General features: G+C 39.3%; 1 protein-coding gene and 1 long non-coding RNA gene across 4 annotated transcripts; both read right to left on the minus strand.

Annotated features, from left to right (window-relative positions):
- Positions 1–378: 378 nt before the first annotated feature.
- Positions 379–4,005, minus strand: LOC144988233 (uncharacterized). The gene is made up of 3 exons (XR_013652076.1): positions 3,760–4,005; positions 2,805–2,861; positions 379–2,673 (listed from the first exon to the last, which is right to left on the minus strand). It is a non-coding gene; the product is annotated as an uncharacterized LOC144988233 (long non-coding RNA).
- An 11,102-nt stretch (positions 4,006–15,107) lies between these two features.
- On the minus strand, positions 15,108–24,954 carry snx16 (sorting nexin 16). Of its 3 annotated transcripts, none has more exons than XM_011488758.4 (9): positions 24,567–24,764; positions 23,134–23,605; positions 22,887–22,973; positions 20,913–21,061; positions 20,689–20,758; positions 18,989–19,125; positions 18,777–18,899; positions 17,783–17,814; positions 15,108–17,078 (listed from the first exon to the last, which is right to left on the minus strand). In XM_011488758.4, the coding sequence occupies exons 2-9, from the start codon at positions 23,512–23,514 to the stop codon at positions 17,008–17,010; spliced, it is 1,050 nt and encodes a 349-aa protein (XP_011487060.1). In that variant the 5' UTR covers positions 23,515–23,605; positions 24,567–24,764; the 3' UTR covers positions 15,108–17,007. The 3 variants fall into 3 exon arrangements, with proteins under 3 accessions (XP_011487060.1, XP_011487059.1, XP_004080983.1); XM_011488757.4 differs by having other exon boundaries at positions 17,783–17,817; positions 24,567–24,738; XM_004080935.5 differs by lacking the exon at positions 17,783–17,814 and having other exon boundaries at positions 24,567–24,954.
- Positions 24,955–26,236: the final 1,282 nt, after the last annotated feature.

Raw genomic sequence — 26,236 nt, forward strand, 5'->3', positions numbered from 1 at the left:
CCATTTCTTTTTTATTTAACCACGGTCCGAGGTTGTGAGGCTACAGCATTAACGGCGTCTGCCTCTCACGTGGCTTTTTGGCATTAGTAATGCCCACACTGTGCCCTCCAAACAACACTTTTCTCTTCTTTTCCACCTCGCCAACGATAAATTCTACTTCACATCGAGTGAAGTTACGTTTTTTTCATTTCCTCTTGTTGTGTGCCATTGTTTCGCAATCAATGAATATTCATTTGTGGGCGTTTCACGGACTATTTATGGGCAACTATGGGCGTGTCATGAGGCCGCAAAAGCTGCGCTGCATTTAGAATTGGTTGTGATTTATTAAGGGAAAGATGCGTAGGATGTGCGTGCGCACGGTTTTATAAATCCGAATATTTCTGTGCGAGTTATAAAACCGTGCGCACGCACATCCTACGCATCTTTCCCTTTATAAATCACAACCGATTCTAAATGCAGCGCAGCTTTTGCGGCTACATGACACGCCCATAGTTGCCCATAAAGAGTCTGTGAAACGCCCACAAATTAATATTCATGGCTTGCTAAATCATGGCAAACACAGAGAGGAAATCAAAAAAACGTAACTTCACTCAATGTGAAGTAGAAGTTATCGTTGGCGAGGTGGAAAAGAGGATAAAACGTTGTTTGGAGGGCACAGTGTGGGCATTACTAATGCCAAAAAGGCACGTGAGCGGCAAACGGTGGCAGACGCCGTAAATGCTGTAGCCTCACAACCTCGGACCGTGGCCGAAATAAAAAAGAAATGAAAGAAATGATCGGACATCAAAGTCGAGCCAAAAAACTGCTAGCGCTGCATCGGCAGAGTGTGTCCGCCACGGGGGGGGGGGGGGGGTGTACCGGAGCTGACCCCTCTTGATGAGAAACTGGCCGCTATTATTGGGGAATCCCTATTAAGTACCCCTTATCGGCGTCCTCCTCCGCCTCAGTCACCTGACTGAGACGGAGGGGACGCCGACGCGCCAGGGTCAGGGTGACACAGGTAAGAGAAATAATTCAAATGAATGCAGTCAAGTCACATGTATGCAGGCTACACAATTACAGATTATTAATATAGAACAATTTTATTTTAGTTGCTGGGTGTTCCAGCGGGGCCAGTGGTTACGATGCTGCAGCTGAGCAGCCGTCTGGACCCAGCGTCTCCACGGCACGCGGCTCTCTACCCTCCAGCAGTGGACGTTTCCTCACCGATGCAGTCCTTGAAATGCAGAGGGAAGTCAGTAGTTCAATCAGAGAGGTGGCCAAGGAGTTGGGCGAAATCAAGATCGCCCTGACTGAAATAAACTGCACGATGAGGGAATTCTTAAATAAATAATATTTTCCACACCTCTTTTTCTTTATAAGCGACGCATCACTTCCAAACGCTGGCACACAGCAGCAGCAAATGGCTCAAATGCGTGGGGATGGGGTTCAGGGTCGGGGCCAACACAGCAATCAGCGCCAGGGGGTAGAGGCACGTTTTTAAGCTGTGCCACATTGTGTAGCACAGCACATGCCAGCACGATTTGGCACACACTGTCACTTTCACGTGTTTCTTCCATCTGCCGACGGTGTCGCCGTTTCTCATTTCACCCGTTTTTGTGCGTACGCCTGGGTCAGAGCTTGCGTGGAGGACCGCACATTTTCCCGTCAAGTTTGCTTTTTATAAATCTCAACTATTGCGTAGAGAGTGGCGTACGCCTTCTTTTGTGCGTACGCAACGTTTATAAATGAGGCCCCAGGACCGGCCTTCTGCTGGTTTTCCAGAAATCCTGCCTTATCTGCTGCTGATAACCTGGATCAGGTGTGTTCAGCCAATTAGGAGCTTCAATGGAAGGTTGGTGGGAAAACATATTCGACAGCGATCCTTGATGCCTGGATTCTGATACCCCTGCGTTGTAGTCACATCTGGCCTTGCTGCTAGATACTGATTATCTGCGGGTGGAAAATGGGCAAACCTGTACGGGACACGCAAGGGTTCTCAGGAAATATCAAGAACATAGAGCGCTTGGTGATCTTGCAGAGCGAAGACATTTACACACACTTTCTTCTACGAGTATGCCACAAGCAACAGGTCACACACTTATACACCACAAACACTTATATACACCACATAAGGGTAAGAGAGGGTAGGTGAGACGGAGCCGTGATATACAGATTTGGAATTTTTTCAACTCTCCCAAATTCTGGATGCTGTACGAGGAGCTTGTTGGAGCTGAACACATGACAAGTGTTTACTCCTTGCGCAACCTGAGAGTTAGAAATGTGGAAAATAGACAAAAAGTAGTTTATGTGGGCATGCTACAGGTGTCCTAGGCATCTTGTGCACACCCTGTTCATGTAGCATTTCCATATGGTCAGTAAGGAACTAGGACTCACGCCTAATTACCGCTAAAGTGCACTGCAAGACACACCTCTTTTTTTTACCTGCTTTAGACTCCTTGTGCCATTCTGTGTTCTTTCTTTGATTTGATCTTGTTTTGACATTGTGAAGTACTTTGTGAGTCACTCTCTGAGAAACTTACTATATAAATAAAGATTTACTTACTTACTCTTCACTTTAAGATGTGGCTCCTCTCTATGATCCACTTCAGCCCAGACAACCCAAAAACCTGCAGCACTCGGGTCAACCCCCGGTACAGGTGCTTGTGACTAAGGCTTTAAGAAGTGTCATACCTGAAAAAAATTTGACTCCTCAGTGATTGAAAGTTCTTTGTTAAGATAAATGAGACTCTATGGGTGCGACTGCTTGTTCAGGTTCAAGGTCAGCAATGCCCTTTACAGAGTTTTTACTCCTCTCAGCTTACATGTTTTTTGGAGATGATTAACCTCTGATGGAGGACTTGGAATGACTTTCTCTCACACTGGAAAAAAAAAAAAAAAAAACTTTGAGTCACCGGAGTATCCCTACAAATGATAGAGTTGAAAACTCTCACACAGAGGACCATAATGTTCTGGTGAAAAGGAAGATAAAAGGCACCGGACCTAGTTTCCATCTTAATTTTCTTCATATATATCCTCCATCATGAGAAAGTTGCTACAAGAGCATGTTAAAATCAGCTAAAACACGGTTTTCATTGGTGTGGGTCTTTAAGGTCAGCGTTTGTTGAAACTATCTTTGAGCACCGCAGAAAAGCTGTCATTGATGATCCGCAGACATTCCCAAAACAGATTTTGCAAGAAAAGGCAAACAAACCAAACACTCTTATCACCACACACATGTTTTTGACAATTCTTACGGCTGAAAACTCGTACATTTTGGTATTAAGTCACAAAAACTTGCAGAATTTAAACAAATCATCAACATTGGGACCTATTAAGTTTCAGATGACTGTGAAGTTTGGTGCCAGACAGTCTCTGAGTATTGAATGAATTTTAGAAACTGGCTTTGACTCAAACAAATTGAATTCCCCCTGACACTTGAAAACTGAAACTTAGCAGAGAATCCTCATATGACATCTGTAACCAAATTTTTTATGTAACAATTTTTAGAGAGCAAAATATTTGATCCTTCGCCAACATTAATTCTGGTAGAGGCTGTGCTTGTGTGCTTTACAGATTAGTTTGAGAAGATGCTCCTGGCAGACATCTGTCTACGAAACATTTATCTTCCATGTAAACCTCACATCCACGGCTGAGACAAATCACTGTAAATCTGCACAAAGCTGGAATGAGATGCAAGGACTTTAGAAACACTTGACAGACGGAGAAGAAACTTCAGGAATGAATATTTATGAATGGCAAAAAAAGAGACAAACCAACCTCTGGTCCTCCAGCAAGATTCCACATTCTGGGGGATAAATAATCCTGAAATTATGGTCATAAAGAAAACTATTGGTGGCAAACTGTGCTGCAATGAGTTGAAATCCTATACGGCTCATATGGTCCCGTTTGAATAGTAAGGCACATGTGATGTCTGCCAGAGGGCCCACAAAGTTGAGGGAGAACTGGGTGAAAGTGTCATAGTTGGATAAGACCAAAGCCTTAGCCACAACTGCCCTTGCGAGTGGATAAGGGCTGTCTGCAGGCAAAAAATCTGTACGAGGCACAACAGGGGGTTCTCACACAACATTTTAATATTGTAGACCACCCGGTGAGCCCGTGAAACAATAAGGTTCATGGACATTTTTTTTCTACAGGGATGCTGCAAGGTCATAGCAAACAGGTGAGGTGCAGGCTTTTTAAGATTTTTTATTTTTTCAACCCCCCCAAACCCTTCGTACTAGGGTAAGAGCCTATTAGTGCTGTCCAAAGGATAGGTGTGTGTTACTTGCGTGCATCCTGACTGTTAGTAATTGGGAAAATATACAATCAGAGCATAGTTTGCGTAGCCATTGCACGGGCATCCTACACTTATATATTGCCTGCACACCCCGTCTGTGGAGCATTAGCATGTGGTCAATAAGAAGCCAATGCGCGCACCTCACAAGTGGCCAGAGTGCAGCCTAATGACACTGCATGACAGTTTTACCCATAGGTCAAAAATGCGTGAAACCCACATTATCCTTACAAATACTTCACGAGTCACGACACACTTACCACACGCAGGACAATCGGACTTTTCATTTTCATGACTCCCTTAAGGTGGCATCAAGGGGGACACCTGTAAGACACACCCCCGCTCCATTTACAATGTGGCCACACCTTTCACAAGCATGGACAACCCAAAAAACCTGCAGCACCTGTATGGGTCAACCCCCCCCCCCCCCCCCCCCCCGCTCCCCCACACGGGTGCATGTGACGAAGGCACTAAATTGAGCTGGTGGCACCAACTCAACTCCTAATGTTAAAAAGTAAGTAAAACAATGTGACTCTGAAGATGCAACTCTACAGAGAACCATGGAGGTGCACATATCATGCTTTGGGACAGTTTCTCAACTAAACAGACTTTACTCCACCGATGAACCAGTGATCAGGTTCATGTATTGTAAATAAATGAATAAATAAATCCGCTTCCTTGAACCACTGAAGATGGGACCATTCATACGACACTACCAAATCCAAGTCCCTTATCTGTCAAAGTTCAACTGGTTTTACTTGCAATGTGTGTTCAATGGTCATGTGTTTTGTACGTAGCGCTTACATTTCATTAAAAAAAGTTGATTGAACTCATGTTGCCGAGGGCGGTGTGAGCGTAGCTTTGGAGATGCAAAGGTATTGAAAACATCACTCAAGAAAAAGTACATTGATGCGCAAAACCTTCACTAAATGTGGAAGCTATTCATCCATGAAAAGGAGCAGAAGACCTACCATGTGTTAAAGGCTGAGGCACGAACTCAAAACTGCTACCAGATAACAATTAAAAAAACATGACCTGTTATGATGGATATGAGTTTTAGCTGCAACAATTTGGACAGTAGAGTCATAACTTGGTGTAAACATCTTGATAAATATTTCTATGTACCGGTATATGTCAACATTTCTGGTAAATTGTGGCATGGCATGGTGTGGGAGATTTTTTTCACACACTTTGAGCTCCTTGGGGCTCACATCAAACTTTATTTCCTCTTATGGCTTGCTTTATCTGAGCAGGTATGAAAGTTGCATGAGCTCATCTGAACTCTAGGGCAAACTAAACAAATGAGCTCTGGTCTGCATGAAAAAGGGGGGTCTTTGTTTGCTGGGAAGTAAAAGCCCCGTGTGCTTCGAGGAAGGCACACTGAGTACTGAACAGCAGACCGAAAGTGGAACGAAACCAAAGAGAAGTAGATGTATAAAAAATTAAAACATTCCACAATGCAAATCTGCAGAGGTCTCATAAAAAAAGCAAGAAAACGTCTTGCCAAAAATGTGGTGCGTGTAGAATGATAAATGTATGATAATCAATAGCGTTTTGGGACGACTTTTTTTTCTTCCTGGTCAGAACCTTTTTAAAACTACACCACACCCAAACAGCTGTGGAACTCTGTTACATTTCCCAATGGTTTTGTCCGCTCTTAGAGTGAAGACCAATGAGGCTTAGTTTCAATAGTGGATTTATTAAATCAATCAATTCATACTCTATAGAGGTTTTTTCTTGTGTTTTAGGATAATTTTTTGTTTTTATCACATGTTATTTATGAAAGTTCTGCTTTGGTTCTGTTTAGCTTTTATAACCAAACCAAATAAGTTTTGAATACGAATATAAAAACTAAATTTTAATTAAATCAGATTGAATGGTAATTAAAATCAAACTTGAACCTTGTGAATCAAAATGGAAAAAATTCAATCCTGTCTGAAGAAATGAAGGCTTCATCCACTGTGTAGTTTTTTTTAAAACTACCTCAAACTCATCATATTTCACATTGCTTTTAGGTTGTTTTTACATTTCCTCATTTTTTATTTGATGTATTTTTACCTGTTTGCTTTTGTATAATGTGTATGTTGGGAGGTTTTCATCACTTACTATTATTTTTACTTTTATTTTTATTATCAGTTATTCATTTATTTAATGTAAAGCACTTTGAGGTGTTCTGCAACAGGAAAATTTCAAAATAAATGCAGTTACATTTGACAGACATGCACATCCAACACATTGCTGGATTGAAGCCTTGACAAATTCCAGCATTTCTGAAGGGAGATGTAGTAATGGTGACGTTTAGCAGATGAGTAAAGAAGTCATTATATTCATTCATTCAATTCTAGAGCACCTTCCACCACCAGCCAAGGAGGGCAAAAGTAGGGATCAAGGAAAGCAGAATACATTATATAATCCTAAAACACATAAAAGACATGAAAATTAGGTTTTAAACAGAAATTGAAACCAACATAATCACTACGGCGCGAAAGTGGAGGAACAGCTTGGCTTTAAACTCTCCAAATGTGTAACTTTTCTAATAGCCGGTGGCAATTGTCACATGTGATGGAAGTTATCGTACATGATAACCTTAAAATTTTGTGCTGATGATTTGCAGAATAGGGGGAGACATTTGTGCTTCAGCTCTGGCTATCTATGCAGTGTACATTCTTTTCCCCAAACAAGCAGAAAAACACAAACATAAAAGACGCATAACTCTTATATGCAACAAGGAAGTCAGCAAGTGGCGTGGCTTTTGGAACTCAGAATTACATGTCAATCTCTAAACACACCAGCTTTTTCTGACTAACAAACAGCACTGTGGACCAGCTACAGCAAATTGGAACGCACAGAGAAGAAAGAAAAAAAGCAAAACTTTTCAATGGGTCTGCAACAAAAAACGGATGTTTGCGGTTTTACTGAGAACCGAACATTTTGACCTCGGGTCAGACTTCCTGGGAAGTCTGCTTGTGGGACGTTTTGCTGCTCCCGCGGACCTGCATGATGACAGCACCCTGTTGTTCAACAGAGTTTCTGTTCGTCTACAGTAAAGCTTCAGATGTGACAGCAGATTTCACATGCACATACAGCTAAATAATCCATGTGAAGCCAATTGCAGTGGAATTAGTGGCGTTATGTTATAAAGCGCGATTGAAAGGGTTAAGGCTACTTTGTGAGATGTGGAAAAAAAAGCTTTAATCGTTAAGAAATCTAGTTAAATTCAGGATTTCACTTGAAAATAAATTCATTAAAAAGGACCATTTAGATAGTCGGGGGCTTTGGCAGCAAAAAACTGTCAAGTGACAGGAAATGGGTCCCGATGAAAGATGGGTACAGATGGAAAACATGTAGGATTTTTAAGAACTAAAGGTTTTTAGCTCATTATCGGGGTTTCAGGCCAAGATGAGAAAACACCAAAGACAAAAAGGGCTGGACATATCAGAAAGTACTCCAAAAAAACAATCAGACATGCACATCCTGAATTGATCCTGGTGGTGGCAACATGAGTCACATATTCAGTGTTTAAAAAATAAAAATAAAATCTTACAGTACTTCTGTGTCTCCTCTTCATCAGAATGATCTGGAAAACCGCACATGCAAAAAGCCTTAAATCTAAAAACCAGTTTGAAAAATTCTAGTTTGGAGCCTGAGCATTACATTTATGCTCAGGCTCCATATTGTTTTTCACACAAAACTAAAGCATTGTATTGTTTTGTACTACTGTAGAAATAAGCAAGTATAATTTATAGCCTATAAATGCCATTTTAGTATCTTTTTTAATTCCTGTGAAATTGAGAAGGCTTCAGCATTCATAAAGAAGGTTTTAATACATTTTTAGAACTTAGTTTGCTATTGTATTGGACGTTTTTAAATTGATAGCATTTTTCCAGTTTTTTTCTTGGAGAATGAGACAGTTATGTTTAAAAACAGCTTTTCCTGGATGTGCATGAGCTTTGATGCTTACACCCCAGTGCACAAACACCAGATCACCTCTGCATGGAAGTTTTTTAAAACAGATATTTTACCATTTGGCTCAGAGTTCTGTGCTCAGCCGACTGGAAGCAATGGCTCCATCTACTGAGTTATGGGTGTTAAGAACATATAGGACAAATCACAGTTAATAATCAAAAGCAAATTTTCTTTTAATGAGATAACAATTCCTTACAGCTGCAGTAAATTGGGATTCCAAGAATAAAGTTTTAAAGTACAAATAAAGGTTTTGCTTGGCACAAATTCCTTCATTGATTTTTTTATGCTTTTTAAAGCTGCAGAAACTGTGATGCATGCAACACGCTGGAAAACTGTATCTGGACAAAACCTAGCAGTGTCTTATTGTAATTTTCCATGGGTGGGGGTATACAGCCTCAAGACCAGATGGGGGGTGGATTGGGCTTTAATTTTACAGAAACATTACAATTTATTTTAGTAACTTATTTGACTTAAAAAAGTTTGCTTTCTAGGTAAAAATAAATATCAGAAAGCACATTAAGCACGCCCAAGTGACCATTTTTGACCTAATTCAGCAATCTTTAACACGTTTCTTACTGACCCAAACCAAACGAGCCCCAAAGCCCGATATTATCAATAGAAAATACAACACTATCTATGTTTTTACAACCATTAGGGAATTATACATAAACTACAGTTTAAAATATTATTAAAATATTTAAAATATTATTAATTTAGGTTCCTTTTACTTTGATTGTACACATTCCTTTAAAATATATATTTTTTAAAGAATGGTCTTGCTGCGTCAAGAGCAGCCAGTTGTGGCTCGGTATCTGGTCCGGACGCCACCTTGAGGAAGCATCCCAGGCATGTTCTACTGGGCGAAGGCCCGCGGGGAAGACCCAGGACACGCTGGTGAGACTATGCCTCTCGCCTGGTCTAGGAATGCCTTGGGATCCCCCCAAAGGAAGTGGATGCAGATCCCTAACTTAAGTGATCATGACAGAAAAGAACTGTGATTTTGACAGTGAACTTGGTAATTCAGTAAATTTTCCCAAATCTTCACATGCAGATCTTTAAATCTCAAAGTAATCAATGGTTTATTAACATGACCATTTGATTAATTGCTGATTTTCTTATATCAAGTTCGTTGTATCTATAATTGTAGGTTTGGTCTAGAGCAGGGGTGTCAAATCAATTTTGGTTGGGGGGCCACATCCAACCCGTCTGATCTCAAGTGGGCCGGTCCAGTAACATAAAAGCAAAATAAGCTATGGTCAGCTAGTTATCTGTTGGTTTGGTTTTGTTTTCTGTCTTTTTCTCGGTTAGGGTTAACCCTAACCATCTAATCATCTCCACATCCATCACAAGATGAATAAAGAAATGCTCAGAAACACAGTTTTAATCTAAAATTCTTTTATACATGTCCTCCATCAGGAGTAAAAAGCTCCTAAAACATGTTAAAAACACCAACAAGACACAATTTTCATTGGAGTCTATCTTTAAGGCCTCCAGATAAAAACTTAAAGGCAATATGTTCTTTACAGTTGATATAAAAAAACATATATATATATACATATATATATATAATATATAGAAAAAATATAAGAACAATGTATAAAACAAGACTTTAAATTTTAAAATAGGCTAAATAAAAACAATAATGCATTGTTAAATGATGCCATAACTGGTAAGCTGAACTAGTGAACATAAACCAGTGGACTCTGTTAACATGAATGATGTCAGGATGTCATCAGATGTCATGATTTGTCATAATTTGAAGTCAGAAGGCTTCCAAGAAAACTTTTGTATACGTGTGCTTTCAAGCTTCTAACTGTTCTGAACGAGCACGTGAAAAAAGCTGGACGAGAGCACAAAATAGTCCAATCACACAACAAAGACAGCCACCAACGTTCCAACCCAGACAAAGAACGGAGAGGCAATACAGAGTCTTGTCATCATTAACACCCACTTTAAGACACCGTATCAAACACCAACAATGTCTGTGAACACAGATTTCAAAAAGGTGAAACCTGAGGTGTCTGTTCAAAAGACTGAAAGAGTGGGAAATCGGTCTCCAAAAAAGACAGATGCCAATGTTCCAACCCAGGTCAATAACGGAGAGGTCAAAAAGAAGAAAAAGGTCTTCAATAACGCCAATAAAGTAGTGTTTAGTTTCATGTCAACATCTGAGGACAGGAGCTTGCTCAGGACAGCCCCAGAGAGGAGCAATCACTACACCAAAAACAACACTAAATATGTGGACTTTTGGACCAAAAAAGAGGTATATCAGCCTCAGAAGAAAATTGAATCAGAAAGTGACCTCCAAAAACAGATTGAGAAATTGAAAGAAAAATTGCAGAGGAAGAAAGTGTTTCTTGATCTGAAAGAAGAAATCAGAAGTTTAGCTCAGAGAGATTTGGACCTGTACATCCCAGTATTGACACAGCTGGAAAAAGAGTTCCAGGTGGAGCATGAATGTGGGCAGGTTTTGGATATGGAAATCTCCAAACATAAACAGGTCATTGGTGATTTCCAGAGTCATGAGGTTGAATTTACTAAAGAAGTTCAACCCGCTCCATCCAAACTCAAGAAAGGGCAAAAATTCTGTGTTTAAATGAGCTCGATGACTTTGGGGAAGTTGAAGATTTAAAGAATCTAAAATCACAACTTGATGAGTTGGTGATATCCAATCTGGAGCTGAAAACCAAGTTGAAGCTGCAGGAAAAGGAAACAAAAAGGCTTCAAGAGCAAGTAACTGAGCTCACCAAACAACTGGATGGTTTCAGCCTAGGCCGAGTTCTCCTGCTAAAGAAGCTCAACAGCAGAGACTCAGAGAAGTTGAAGGAGGTGGGAGGTCATTGAGATGTAAATAGTTGGGTTGTCATGGATACAGGGGATTAGCATTGAAAATGACCGTAGGTCATTTAGATGTAAATAGTTGGGTTATCATAGTTACAACCCAACTATTGGTGAGGGTTTTAATGCATTAGGGCTGCAAAGAAAGGTGAGTACTTTGAAAATACTATAAATCAGGCCTGCTCAATCCTGGTCCTCTGGATCACTTTTTAGAGTATTATAGATGATAAAACACACAAAGACACATTTTTTTTTACAATTGAGGGGAAAAAACTAAAAAAGGGGAAAAAAAGAAAGACTGTTCACTTTGGGGGGGTTTGAAAAAACAGGGCGGCGCGTTGGTTTGTTGGGTCGACTTTGTATCCTGACAGACCCGTGTTTGTGTGGGTTTTCTCCGAGGGCTTCGAATTCCCCCCACTTATGCAAATTCACTTGTATAGATGGTGTGGATCTTTCAAAGTCCTTAAAGCATTATCTGACCTGACATTTAGCTTTGGATTCACTGAATCACTTGTCAGGTACAGATACATGTCACCACACCAAGCACTAGGTTAGATTAAGGATTTCAGAAGCTAAGTACACAGAGATTTTTACTGTGAATATATAATTGGCACTTAAAAAAACAGGGCGGCACGTTGGTTTGTTGGGTCAACCTTGTTACCTGACAGACCAGTGTCTGTGTGGGTTTTCTCCGAGGGCTTCGGTTCCTCCCACTTATCCAAATTCACTTGTGTTGACAAACTAAATGCATCTACAGAGAGAAAAAAATCAGTCACCCAAAATTATTGGTAGCAGATTAAAAGAGATTGAGCAGGCCTGTGGGTTTCCTCCGAGAACTTCGGTTTTCCCACACAAATTATTAGTAATTGGCGAACAAACAAATTTTTCCCTCCCTGAATCGCCACCTTATCCTGGTGGAGGGGTTTGAGTGCCTGAATATACCCCAGGAGCCCGGTTGTTGGGAGCATTTGCCCTGCCCTTGTTAGGGTCAAATGCCCCATCATGACGGTGTAGCTCCTGGGAGACTTCCGGCAGGACTAAGGGCGATTCAAAAGATCCTCAGAAAAACAGATACAGCAAAGATCCAGTTTCCATGTCCTAAACAAAAGTCACCACCAACTCAAAAGCTTCCTTTCATGTTTGGTCAAAAAATAAAGAGACTGATAATGGTATGCCTGCTTTAGCAGGTTAGGGTTCGATTCCCTACGGTGCTCTGCCAAATATTTGGACTTTTATACATGAAAAGATGAGCTTTGCATCCATAAAGCTGGAGAAGAAAAGACCAGACATTTATTCATTTGTGAGAGATTATTGATATTTTCAGAATGGTCTTTTCTTCTCCAGCTCTATGGTTGCAATAAAGCTGTCTGAATTTTTTGTAAACACCTGCCTTCTTCCTGACCTTTGATGGGCCGTCATCAGACTGACATCACGTGACCAGTTCACTCCAACATTGTCCAGCACAGTAACTAGAGAGCTGACTATGTCATCAGCTGTTGTAGTGCTCAACAACTCAAAAACTCCGCCGTGACGGTCTCTTTAACACCTCTTATAAATATGAACAGTTATATGTGATGTTTGAGTTTTCATCAATAGTGACTGAAAATGCAATAAACGACTGGATTCCTTCATATGGCGCCCTCAGAGATATTGGTTCTGCAGTTGAGGTCGACTGCTTTTGGGGCACAAGACTTCTGCAGCCCTCAGCATTTTTTGGATGTTTGCAACAATTTGTTTGCAATAAGGTGTCTGTCACTGCTCCATCACTGACGTCACGGCTGGAGTAAATGCAGACTGTTGTTCTTCAGTCCAGCTAATAGTTGGTAAATCTTCTCTTTTCTTAACTGCAAAAGGTGAAACTTTTTTAGAGCTCAGAGCTGTTAGGTTTTGCTATTGGGACATGCACTGATATACTGCTTCACCTGTTCTGCTTCTCCTTTGCTCCCCCTAGTGGCGGAGTTGCGCATTTCGGTTATTTCTTTAAAAAATCATAACTCGCCACAGGAATGGACTAGAATAGGGGTATCAAACATACGGCCCATGTTTCACAGCTCTATTCGGATATATGAAAGACTTTGTGTCATAAAATGTCAGTTGGAAACAAAAAGTTATTATCAATTTATCCTTCATGATCAATTTTTCAACGTTTGGCATTTCTGTGAATTAAAAGGGAGGCCACCCGGATGTCACTACCAAATCAGAGTCCCTGCTTAGTTATAGTTTGACCTGGTTTAACTTACATTGGGCATTCAGTGGCCACGCATGGCTACGCATGAATGCGTCTTTTAAATGCAGAACCCCAAAATGCGTGTTCACGTGTCTACATAGACTTTCATTGAAAGTGGTTGCTTGAACACCTTTTGCCGAGCGCCGTGTGAAAATAGCTTTGAAGATCCACTGTTTTATTGGCCTACTGACATTTATATGTAAACCAGCCTCAAAGCAGAATATTTGCATGTCTAAGCTGTTTTGTTAGGCTGTGTTCTCAGGGCCACAGTGTTTTCCTTCCTTCCTTCAAGTTTGTTCTCAAAGCCCAAAACTCTTTCAGCAGTTCTCCAGACTCTTGAAGCTCCGTTCACACCACCCTCTGCAACGTACGTTCAAGCAGCCACTTCCAGTGAAAAGTCTTTGAAAATGCGCAATTCTACGTTCAAAACTCTCGCATTCACGCGTCTCTAGGCAGGTTTTACAATCGTTTTTGGGCTCTATGTACAACACATGCATCCATTCAATGTACATTGAAAGTTAAACCAGGTTGAACTTTGACCAATCAGGAACTCAAGCTTATTTCAAAATAGAGCTATGAAAGAAAAAGTCTGGTGCAAGATTTGTGGGATTTCCATCGCTTTGACTTTTGGCACCAAGCCTTTTCCAACTGTAGGTTATATCTATCACCCTGTCCATGTGAGGTGAAGTGTTGCAGATTGATCATTGCAGTTTTCTCCTTTCACCACACTGTTTTACCAAAGTTCTTGCATCCCATTCCAGCTTTGTGCAGATCTACAATCTTGTTTTGGGATGTGGTTTGAAACCTGAGCTGATCAGAAGATTTTTGTGGGCGGACGTTTGTCAAAGCAACTTCTTAAACTAATCTGCAGAGCACACCAGAACATGGACAGTCTGTGGGAGTCAACCTGCAAGGTTCTTTTTACTTTAAATCTGCTCATCGTGTTTTATAAAGTGCTTCACTATTAATTCTTCAGGAAAAACCTCTGATAAAAAAGACATTTTTGTCTTTTCAAGGGGGATATTTTTAATGTAAAGCAATGTTCAACTAATATTTTTCCATATATTACCTTTTACTGATTTTAAGAGATTACAAATTTAAAAACTTTTTTTTTAAATTGACCAATTAAAAACTCAAATAATCCTCATCATTGACAATCATGTTTTATTGATTAAATATGTCATGTGTGTTTACAGTTTGTATGTATAAACACAAATGTCTATTAATGATTATTCAATTATGTTATTATTTCTAATCCATTTATACATTAATATCTTAAATACATTTAAAATATAGGAATTTCTCTTTTATGAACCTTTGCTTTTATTGCTGAAATTGCTTGAAACAATGGATAAGAAATCTCTGTAAAATTAAGTTGATTTATAAAACACAAATTAAAAAGCAAAATGAAATGAATTTGTTGAAAAAATGTTTTTGTTGTTGAGATATTTTAATTTTTAAATTGTCATTAAGGTCAACTATTTTATATTTATCTAGGGAAAACTAAATGTGATCAAGTGCTTTGATCAACAGATGTTTTTATGCCATTTTCTCTCTTCTTTCAAAATACAATGAATAAAATGAGTAAAAAAAAATATTTTAAAAAAATATCAAACCAACTTCCTAGTTTTCGTCACAAACACAACCATTTCTATAATTATGACAAACATTATTAACAGTTTTGTCACATTGGTGACCTTTCTCCAGATTGTTACATCATTTGTGGACAGATAAAGCTGAAAAAACGAATTAATCAAAATTTTCTGCATTTTTTTACACTAAATAAAAAAACAGACAATATTTTTAATATGTCAAAGTGTTTTTTATTGTGTCAACCTTTTTATATAACAAACATCTTTGCCCTATATTGTTCAACAGTGTTTTAAAATTATTATTATTATTCCACAAGTTATCCCTTTAAATCTGAAGCCTTATAACACTACTATTCATAAATATTGTATAGTGCAACTACAGGTGCATATCTGAATCTAAGAGTCCATTAAGGTAATATTACAAAAACATCTCATCTTGAAACTAAACCAAGAAGGAAAACACATGAATGTCTTTAAAAGATTATCTTCATCAGGGTGAAAAGGATGACATGTTTCCTGTCGTCTATAAAGCTATTCCAACACGTCCAAAGAAAAGCCAAGAGGAGAACATCTTCAAGGCACTTTGCTTTGCAAGTAGATCATCTGACGTAAAGTACAGGACACCAAAAAGAGAAAAATCAAATATATATATACACATATATTTAAACGTATCTGATCCAGTTGGAGGTCGAAACACATTTGATGATCAAAACATGTTTTATGTTTCAAGGTAGTAAAAAAATAACATCCTAACAATCGCCATTCATCCATAAAGTGCATTATATGACCTGCTGGAGGCCGAGAATGACGCGATGAAACCTTAAATATCTTGTTCCTCATAAACCGGCCCAGGAAAGAGGAAAAACAGCGGTTATAGCATCATTTCTACACAAAAGCATGTCCTTCAAGTATTATTTAGGCAGAAAATATGGCTTAGGTGGGTGATTTCCCAAGAACAGTCTCAGAGCAAACAAGCCAAAGAGCCCGACTGGTGATTTGTTGCCAATGGCAACCAATGTACTCGATCTACTTTTACGCCTCATCTTAACTTTATTTGCCTTGATGTGAACCACAGCCGCCAAAGTGGTGATAGGAAAATGAAATCGTTTGGAAGTGTGGAAGTTGAAGGCTTTTTTTCTGCATGTCCTGATGTTTATGGACATCAAAGGATCTACTCTTTGAGATGCTTGTGTGTTTCACCTGCTGAGATTTGAACAACACGCCTTTAAAGGATGTCCCAGTGTCTTCCTCTGAGGCCCGATCGTTTGTCTGAAGGCAAAATCCACGAGTAGCAGCGTTGGAAAACCATGCTTAAAAAATCTTCTAAAATATCTACAAGCAAAACATGATTTGCCATAAATGCGCGTATTCATATATCAACTGAAGGTTTTCTGTCGGTCATTAGAACTATTGAAATCGAGACAGTGAAATAAATAACTGGTGTATAAATTGGTGATTTTTTTTAAACCACAGTTCACATCTGGCACTGACAACACACACAAAATTAAACGTAAACTTAGTGACAGACAGTTTTTCGAGAAGAGCTTTGTCTAAAGTTAAACCCTTAATTGCTGATGGCAGTCCAGAAAGAAGACATGACGTCAGCCTGCTGCAGTCCTCAGTCCTTTAACAGCTGCAGCTCTCACAGGTTTTTCAAGATAAAGGGCCAATTCATAGGAAAGAAGAGAAATCGGTCAACACTAACGACATGAGGGGTTTTTGTGTAGATAATCTTAGTTTTGAAAGGTTTTTCGACCATTTTTCAGAAGTTTTTTTCAGTTTTCTGAAGGTTTTTTTTTAGCCAAAAAGGCCAACATTTTGCTGGATAATCAAGCATATCAATCCAAACTGGAAGCTGTAGATGTTTTTAAAATGAAAGGGACTGAATTTTTAGGGTTTTTCAAGTATTTTTACAAGTTTTTTAAAGTCTTGAATAACAGTTATAGTCATTAAATTAAAAAAAGTGGTTGAAATATGAAATGTTTGAAGAATTTCAGAAACAAAAAGTTGAGAATGGAGTAGCAGCGTTTTGCTTGAGAAGGAACACAAGGAAGGGAATCGGAGGACTTTTTAGTGTTCAGGTTTCTTGTAAAGCTGAGGGACCTGGATCATTGGAGGAGAGACGCTGAGCGCTGGTCCGCACCAACACACGGAGGATCGAACGGTCCGGACCTCACACCTGAAACAAAAGACAGAGACGTCACAACTGTGGACAAGATTTCAGTTTTCTGGAAAACAAAAGCTGACCGAAAGCTGGACAAACCAAGACGAAAGCAAAGGAAGACTACTAGAACGTCTCTTTTTAATTTTGGAAAAACAATGACAGGTTTTCTCGTCGACTACTCTTCATCTGTCACTTCCTGACAGATGTTTTGAACAGGTGCAAAGACAGAAAACCATGAAATCCAAGGAAACTAGCATCGCCCACACTTTTATCAGACATCACCATGTGACAGGACAGAGCTGGCAGCATGTTAGACACAGACGTTCAGCCAAACAAGGTCACAGTACAACACAGACAGCTGGGGTCAAGTCAAATTCAAGCCAATTTAAACCTCAGTGGTTATAGCCCCTGTAATGAATTAGCTTTTACATGTATGTAAACCGTAGAAGTCTCAATATCACAAATAAAATCTGTTCTAAGATGTTTTTTTTCCCTTAAACTAAAGGCTTTGAAAGGGAATTCACCCCATCTGTCATTAAAACCCTGCAAATATTGAGCAGGCAGTGCAGACAGACAGCTCAGATGCAACAATTCACAGCACATTCAGAAAGAGAGAAGGAAGCGAACCCCCTCCTGCAAAAACACCCCCACATCACAACCCAGGCCGGATTTAACAACAGACGGGAATCGTGAGTTTGGCTTCTGAGCCGGAACCTTACATGTTACGGGGTTCGGCAAAAGGAGGGCGGTGCTGCTGTGGAATATGTAGGGGGGGGGGGGGGGGGGGGGGGATAATAAAAAATATGCAGTCAAGTTTAGAAGTCCAACTCCATGATTTTACCTCTAGCTTTATTGTTTAAAAAACAGGATAACTGTTTTCACTTTTATTTTGAAATGTAGTTTTCTATTGATATCCTTGATCTGTTATCAGATTGTTTCCACTGTCCGACCAGTTGTGATGTCTACAAACCAAGATGTTTCATTCATATTTTAATTATTGCTTTTAATTTTGCTTCACTAGGACTTGACACTTTACTAGTTACTGCATTTATTCACATCTTTAGAATAATATAACCCATATTCTGACGTTTAATTTTTTACAAATGCAAAATCCAAAGAACCACTGTGGTCTTACTGCTTTTACTGCTGACTTTTCCACTCGTGTCATCGAAAAATGTAAACCCTTTTTGAAAAAATAAAAAAATAAATAAGCCTTGCTTTAATAAAAACTCTCTCCCTTGTGTAATGTAATTAGTAAACAGAATGAAATCCATTCTAAGTTCCAAAATTCAGTACAAAGTAAACAGTAAGTTCACTACAGTAAGTGGAGTGGACTCTATTTTTTACAAAAACTGAAATAAAATAAAAAAGACTAAATATTTATTTAGTTTTAATTTCTGTTTTTTAATTTACTGTTTTTCTGAAAAGTATTTATTAAATTTAAAGCGAAACTTCTTCGAAAGTCTTGTCAAAACTTTAAAACAAATAAAACAAAGAAATGGTTATTTAACAAGCTTTTTTTGGAGTTTGCTCTTTTAAATATGTGTATATAATTTAAATAGGCTTAGCCATGTGTAATATATTAGTACATAGAATCGAGGCTTTTTAAAATACAGGATACAATTGGTAAAGAAGCTTAAAAATATTGAGTTAATTAAATCATCTGATAGTTTTTTTCCTCCTCATCCTCCCCGTCTCCAGACGGTCATTTACCCGTGTTCATCAGGGACGTCCTGATCGGCCTCCACAGCAGACGACTGCACGTCCACCTCGGCGCTGCTCTCGCTGCCCCGTGCCGACAGCCCGCAGGGGGACTCCGGGCTCACTCTCTCACCACTGCGGGACGAGCACGTCCATCAGTCCACCAGGAACGGACTCGATAAAACACAAAGCCTGAATGTGCGTCCAACCCGCCTTCCACTTACTTGATGTGCTTCTCCAGCAGCAGGATGAGCTGCTCCCTGTCCTCCAGCCTCCTCCTCAGCGCGCTGATCTCCTTCTGTTTCTCCAGCAGCTCCTTCTGAAGACGATAATTGCTTTCCTCAAGAGTCTCGCAGAACGCCTGAAAGGAAATAATTAAAAAAATGTCATCCTTTTTTGATTTTGCATCAGTGAAGAAAACCAATAAAAATAGAGAATCTGCCAACTAACAGCAAATTACCCCAAAGTCGTCCAACACTGAGAATTTTCTCTTAATGCAAAAACGTTTAATGTTTCTCATTTAACTCATATTTAGATGTAGTAAAGTTAAAAAACAACCTTCTGACCTCTCTGTGGAGAAGCATTTTAAATAAATATCCTCTGAACAACAGACAATCACTACGTCTGACTTCCCTCACGACTCTATAATGCCTAAAAAACTATATATGTTCAGTACTTGTTTTCTTTTTAAACACCAAATATATCGTCACCTATTTGCTGACGTTAAAAGCTCGTAAATATGAAAATTTTTAAACAACTATTTATGCATCCACTGTGTTCTGATGAGAAAACATGGATGGTTTATAAAAAAAACTAATGTAAAGTTTTTTTTTTTATGATAACTTTTTCAAACTGTAGTCTATATCCTCCGATCTAGTGAGCATCCGTGCACACTAGTTTTTCACGGAGACTTCTGGGCAGTTTCCTGGATTTTGGAATAGTAGATTCGAGCACCATGACAAAATGGCAAATGCCTTATAGGGTTCGCTAAGTAGGAAGTAGTGAGTAAACTCAGACATAAATGACAAGAGGAAAACCTAAAAGCCATTTATGGAAGTGAACATTTTTCAAACCTGTATTTACTCATTATTTCCCATCAGGCACCACTTTCATTTTGAAATCTCTTTAAAAAGTGCTTGACTTGCAATCCTTGAACTGCACATGACCTTCAGCTGATATGCTGATGGAGGTCTGTGAAGCATCATTACTGTCAGTGAGATTCATCAAAATAAGACTTACTCAGGAACATCTGACCAACAGGAACTAACGGGGTGTCTCATAAAAGATAATGTGACAGTAAACCGGGAAAAACTGCCAGAGTTTCCTCTAAAACTCATGTCGCTGGCTTGGTTTATGTCTCTCTCTCACACACACACACACACACACACACACACACCCACACACACACACACACACCCACACACACACACACACACACACAAAAAAACACAAAGTCTTAGTTAGACCCTTCTAAAATATACATTAATGATTCTGCCCACTGCAGGACCTGTAATGGCAAAGATGCATTGTGGGTAGTGATGTTTTGTTCTGTTTAGGGTGTTTTTCTTTGTTCTGGTTGTCGAGGCTTGTGATTTTTGGTTGTTTTGGTTGTGTTGTTGTAATTTGCACCATAAATACTTTGTAACTCTACTACCACAGAAACTGCTAAAATACTTTTACAAAATCTAGAGGATTTTAATGATCTTTAGTTTTTTTTTTTTTTTTTGCAGTTGCTGGGAATTTAGAGATAAATAAACACACGTGACATGTTGTCATCAGAAGTGTAAATATATTTAATAAATAGAAAAACTCTCAAGCTCTAAATCTTAAAAGAGTGAATTTCCCATCTCAAGCTCTCAGTGAGTTCAAAAGTATTTGTGTTTTCTGCATCTTTGCCGGTGTTTTAGTAAATGCGCAGACTTACCCTGCTTTCCTCGAGACTATCAAAAGGTCCCGGAGGATCATCCAGACAAAGAAACTCCCTCACCGGCACACTGGCAAGGAGAAGCAAACACTGAAAAATCCCGTTCTCCACACCCTCAAAGCTACTTCTACTAACAGGAACGTGTTGTTTATTCATCAACCATATTTAAAACCAAAGTTCTCTTAAAAGAACAGCAACAATTCAGTAGTGGAAGGTCTCCATACCAGCTAGAAATGTCTTTGTGTGCAACCAGGTTTTGTAAAAAAGCTTGCAGGCCCAACTGTCTGTCTTCCAGGAAGTCACTGTTGTAGTTGTCCTTGAACCATCGCTTAGGAGGCAGCGAGAGGCGGAACCCAGGAAACATCTCCTTCAGCTGAAATAAAGACGCAAAACATGAGAACTGTGTGTGCGCAATTCAAGGGCCGGACTAGGACAACAAATACAGACAATGTCACGAAGGGTGAAATAAAGGCCTAGTCTGGGTATGTGTGGGGGAGAAAATGGTTAGTAGATGCTTTGATAATGTACCATAAACATTTCTGAAATGCTTTGGGAATTTTTGAATAATCAAGATTCAAAACATTCATGTGATTTAAAGTAAAAGTATTTGTTGGAACGTAAACACGGCGCAGTTTCCGTTGGACAGTTTTGAAGAGCACACAAACGTGGCCGACCTTACAGCCCGCGTGATCCGACCCCCCCACCTTCGCTTAAAGCCAATGTTTGAAAGGATTTTGGCTTTTTTAGCGTTGACGGCCAAAAGCTTTTGGACTAAAGTCATGAGGTGTGTAAGTTGCATCCTACCAAAATGATCATGTTGCAAACTTCTACGCTGTATTTACATATTATTCAGTAACTCGCTGGGCACTATTTATTTTATTTAAAACCAGGAACCTTCTCTCCTGCTAGCTTACAAGCCCTCCCACGCCCAAACGTTAGCGGTGCAACAAAAACGATGAGCAATACTGGAGTTTTCCAGCCGGACAGTTGTGAGCCGGACACCGGCTCAGACGAGGAAAACAAAGGCGTTCATGGATCTAGTCGTGGATGCATCGGAATGGAGCGGAGCAGGGAGCTGCTTTCAGGACACCAAGTTTGTGAGGAAGCTCGCCGACTGTAGTTTCAATATCACAACTATTCCATAAAAATTCAATTTTATTTGTATGCCCCAAAATCCCAACAACAGTCGTCTCAATGGGCTTCGTACCAGTAATTGTAAAGTAAAACATAAATCAAGAGGATCCTGAATACAAAGAATTCAATAGAAAAAAAAACCTGAACTGAACTGGGCATCCCTGCCCTTAAACCCTCCTTTGTGGTAAGGAAAAACTCCTAAAAAAAGAAACGCATTCCAGGAAAAACAAAGAAACTTAGGGGTGCCCACATGAAGGACAAGCTTTTTGAAACTGTTTTTGTTCTGCTTCTGATGTGATTTGGATAAAGAATTACTCAGAAATAAAATTTAGAGCTCAATTTTTACAAATGGTGGGGGGAGGAAAGTAGGTAGAGAAAAGAGAAAACATTTTTTAAAAATGCGTATATTCAGAATGCATTTTTTATCTTTTCATTTTATAATTGAATCGGCTCTTGAGTCGTAATCAGGTCGAATCATGAAGTACCTAAAGATCCCCACTTGTAGGTTTGAGGTACTTTTCAAGAAAAGACCTTGGAAATGCTTTTATTGAAGGAGCAGGATGGCCGCATGAATAGAAAAGCATGACTGAGCAGTTTCAAAATAAAAGTGCGTTGGAACTGAGACAATCATTTCCCAGTTTAGGTTCTGTTCTCTCTCCTTTGCCTTCAAGTCAGTTATTTTATCTCTATTTATATCCTCTTGTCTACAGCAACAACCTCCAATAAAATGCCTCCTTTGTTTTGACGAAATGGTCATTTTATCTTTTATTGATAAATAACAAAATTGTTTCTTCATTCTGATACAGTCAAAGGCCCCACAATGTTCCTTCTTTCTTTGTTTTTCAAATCCGAAAGAGCCGATCACCTGCTTGGCTCAGGCTGTTTATGAACAGCCAGCTTCTTTGTGCGGCTCTAATCTGCCACGTTCCCTTCAAGAACGACGGCAAACACGCTGAAAGCAAGCGGCAGATAAAGAGTCTGAAAACAGGGGGAGGAGGGGAAAACTTCAGGTGACCTTGAAGTGCTCGTGCAGCGGCGTCCACACGTGGCCCATCGCAACTGACCTTGTCGTTGAGTCTTGAGAAGTCTGCATATCTTCGAAAGATGACCCAACTCTGGTCGGGATTCTTCCTGACTAGGATCTTGTAGACCTGGAGGACACAAACATGCAGCTTTGAAGTTGTATGAAATAAAAATGTATGAGTTTACAAAGAAAATACTAAGAAATCCTGTCTTTTTTTTCTGGGGTGAGTAAACTGTACGACTATCAGTAACCATGGTGACAAAATGATCAGTTTTCCAGCTTGGTACCGTGAACTTGGCCCTCTCCTCCATGACCTCGTAGCCCAGCACCGTGGGGGTGATTGGCCTCTCCTCTGCTTCTTGGCTGCCTGCAGAACCGCACGCAGAATGAGGGCAGTTTGAGAACTCCACGCACGGCTCCAGGGGTCCGTTCATCCGGGCCCGTGTCACCGGGCTCTGCACCGGTGGTGGCGGGGTGCCGTCCGTGCAACTGGACTGAAACCGGGAATCCTGCTCCTTTATTGTCGTCCGGGCAACCGGGGATGAAGACTCCGAGCTGCTGGAGACGCTTCCAAGAGACGCCGCTCGCTGTGGCCGCCTGGGTTTGCTTCTACCACCTGACAGGGTTCTGTCCATGGGAACCGGGACAGGCACAAAAGGTGACGCCATCTTCCTGAGTTGTTTGCACCCGTCTTGCCAGTAAGGCTTTGGAGATAGGATCTAGGAACGACCTGTGGCACTTACATTGATTTAGAAGACCCTAAAGAAAAAGAACCAAACATTAAACTTTATAAATCTCTCATCTTCAACATATATCAGTGAATTTAGGTAATTTTGGTAAGCAAAGGTTTAGATATTGACAGCTGTAAGCCCTCTGCCATTCAGTTAAATGATCTAAGTGTAAAAATTGTAAATGAACTCTGTTAAAGGTTGAATTTCTCTTGTAAGAAAATACAACATTTTCAAGAGTTTTCTTAGAATAAAAGGTGAAAAGCTTTAAGATTAATTTAAGTAATCTGACATTTAAATAAATCTGTAATTTACAACTGAGGATTTGTGGGCAACCTGTCCAAGAGTTCAGAGAGGAGGTCAGGGAAACTAATCTATACAAAAATAGGGGGAAATCCTTATAAAAACTTAAAAAATAAATTTAAAAAGTTAATAAAGTCGCATTAGAAATTTGTTTGTGTTGTGAATGTGTTGTGAAAGAGTAAATAAAAAAATAAATAATGAAATATTATATTAATATTTCTATTCTTAAACATTAAAAAAATATCAACACCAAAACAGGAAGGAAAATAACGTGGTATATAAACCATCCTAAACCAACACAATAAACTCCAGATAAATGATAGTTTTCCTTTCTGTGAATAAAAAACATTTAGCATTTTTATTTTTCTAACATTAATGTAACAAAAAGCAACAACAACCATCAATAACGTTAACCCTGACTCTCGAACAATTTAATTTAAATAAAAGCAGCTTTAAAAATGAATTACGACCGATAAAAAAAGGCACTTTAAAAAAAAAAGCCCCTACATTTTTTTGTTTTTATTGGTCTGGAACATTTTTTTAACTAATAATAACGTAGATAAGACAAAAACGACCTGTGTTTAACAGGTTTGGGTGAAATCCACTGTCTGTGTGATCATGGTGGTCAGGTTAGCTAACAGGCTAAAGACAGGAAAGATACCGCCGAATAAAATGAGCGTTTATCTCACCGTTATATTCAGAGTGGCCTCCCCTTTCAAAACGATTTTTTTTCCATAAAAATAATCAAGCCTGCAAGGCGGATTGTCCTTTTGCTGCTGATCTGCTGCATTCCTCTGTTGACCACTTTCTGTTAGCTTGTTTGAAGTCAAGCTTAGCTGCCATTGTAACCACAAGAGGGCGCTGTTTCGTCGTTCTTAAAAAATAAAGTCAAGAAAGAAGTAAAAGTCAGAGGTGTAAATACAAATTGTAATTTTATTTAAAAATGAAAATTAAAAAGCTTTTTTAAAAGTAGGGTTTTGTACTTCTTAACGCAAAAATGACCTTCAGTGTTAGTATAAATTGTTTTTTTTAGTTGGGACTGTAAATCTAGGTGTGTCACCTGGAATCATTGAAATGAAACCCCACAGGCAGCGCCAAAACAAAACCGCCTAACTGTCAAGATCAAGTGACACGAACAGGCGTGCCTGATGTGAAAAACAGGACTTGAGCTACTTTTACATGACACCTTCATATTACTGTGGATTTCAATTAGATTTCAAGTGTCTTTCTCTTCCAGATTTATTTGGTTCACTTATTTTTTAATTAGGCAGCATGGTTTTGTTATAAACAGACATATTTGTACAAAAAAAATCCCCAAATTATTAAATAAAACATTGAAGTTTGTAGAACTAAGGAGTCACGTGGCATTTTCAATGTGTTTAAAGCATATAGAAGACAAGAAAAACTGAGATGTTTGTTAAAATTCATTATAACTGAAGGGACCATTTGTTTGCTTCTTATACTAAAACATTTAATTTTGTAAATGTCCTTGTTTTATTTTAATTATTCCAAATATTTGCATTGGTGTTTGTGTGTATTCTGTCATGTCTCCTGAGAGATCTATTTATTTGCACATGTTGGCAAATGTTTAGTACAAAAAGTTTCCATACACACATTTGTCCCACCAGAGGATTAGACATACCTAAACTTAGATTTATTGTGTAGGACTATTGGTAGATTTAATTATCCCCCAGTAAGATGAGACACTGTGGCAGGCAAATGAATGGTGACATCTGAAGAGTTTTCAAGTGGGTGCCCTCCGTCTTCAGTGTCTTGCTGTCCAAGACAAATCCAGGGGGTTCAGCGGTAAATCCCAGCGTCCCAGGTTCACCCGATCAGCCATCAAACATTTGGAGGTCCAGGTCAGGTCCTTCATCTTGATCCACAGAGCCATTGATTCCCCTTCTCAGCTACTGGAGAGGTCTGTAACTGTCTGCCTTTGAGCCTTCCCTCGCACTCGCATCTCCCTAAGTAGCCTAAGCATCTTGTGTCTCACACTGCCATCTAGTGGATTATAACAAAAGTGCTTTGACTGATCAATCAATCAATCAATCAATTTATTATTTGTATAGCACTTATACAAGCAGAGGCAACCAAAGTGCTTAACATAAAATCAAATAAAATCAGAAACAATATGATAAAATAAAGAAACAATAAAAGCAAAAAACAACAAAATAATAAAATTAACAAACTGACCCACTAAATCTGCTCACTGGAGTTAAAAGCCTAACTAAAAAGACAAGTTATAAAAGTGACTTAAAATCACTGACGGTTCTGGCAGACCTCACAAAGAAGGGGAGAACTTTCCAGAGTTTAGGAGCTGCTGTCTCTCCGAGTCACAAGCCAAGTCCAGGGAACC

This window comes from Oryzias latipes, chromosome 20, assembly GCF_053564925.1.
Source record: "Oryzias latipes strain Hd-rR chromosome 20, Olatipes_Hd-rR_3.1".
Taxonomy (NCBI): domain Eukaryota; kingdom Metazoa; phylum Chordata; class Actinopteri; order Beloniformes; family Adrianichthyidae; genus Oryzias; species Oryzias latipes.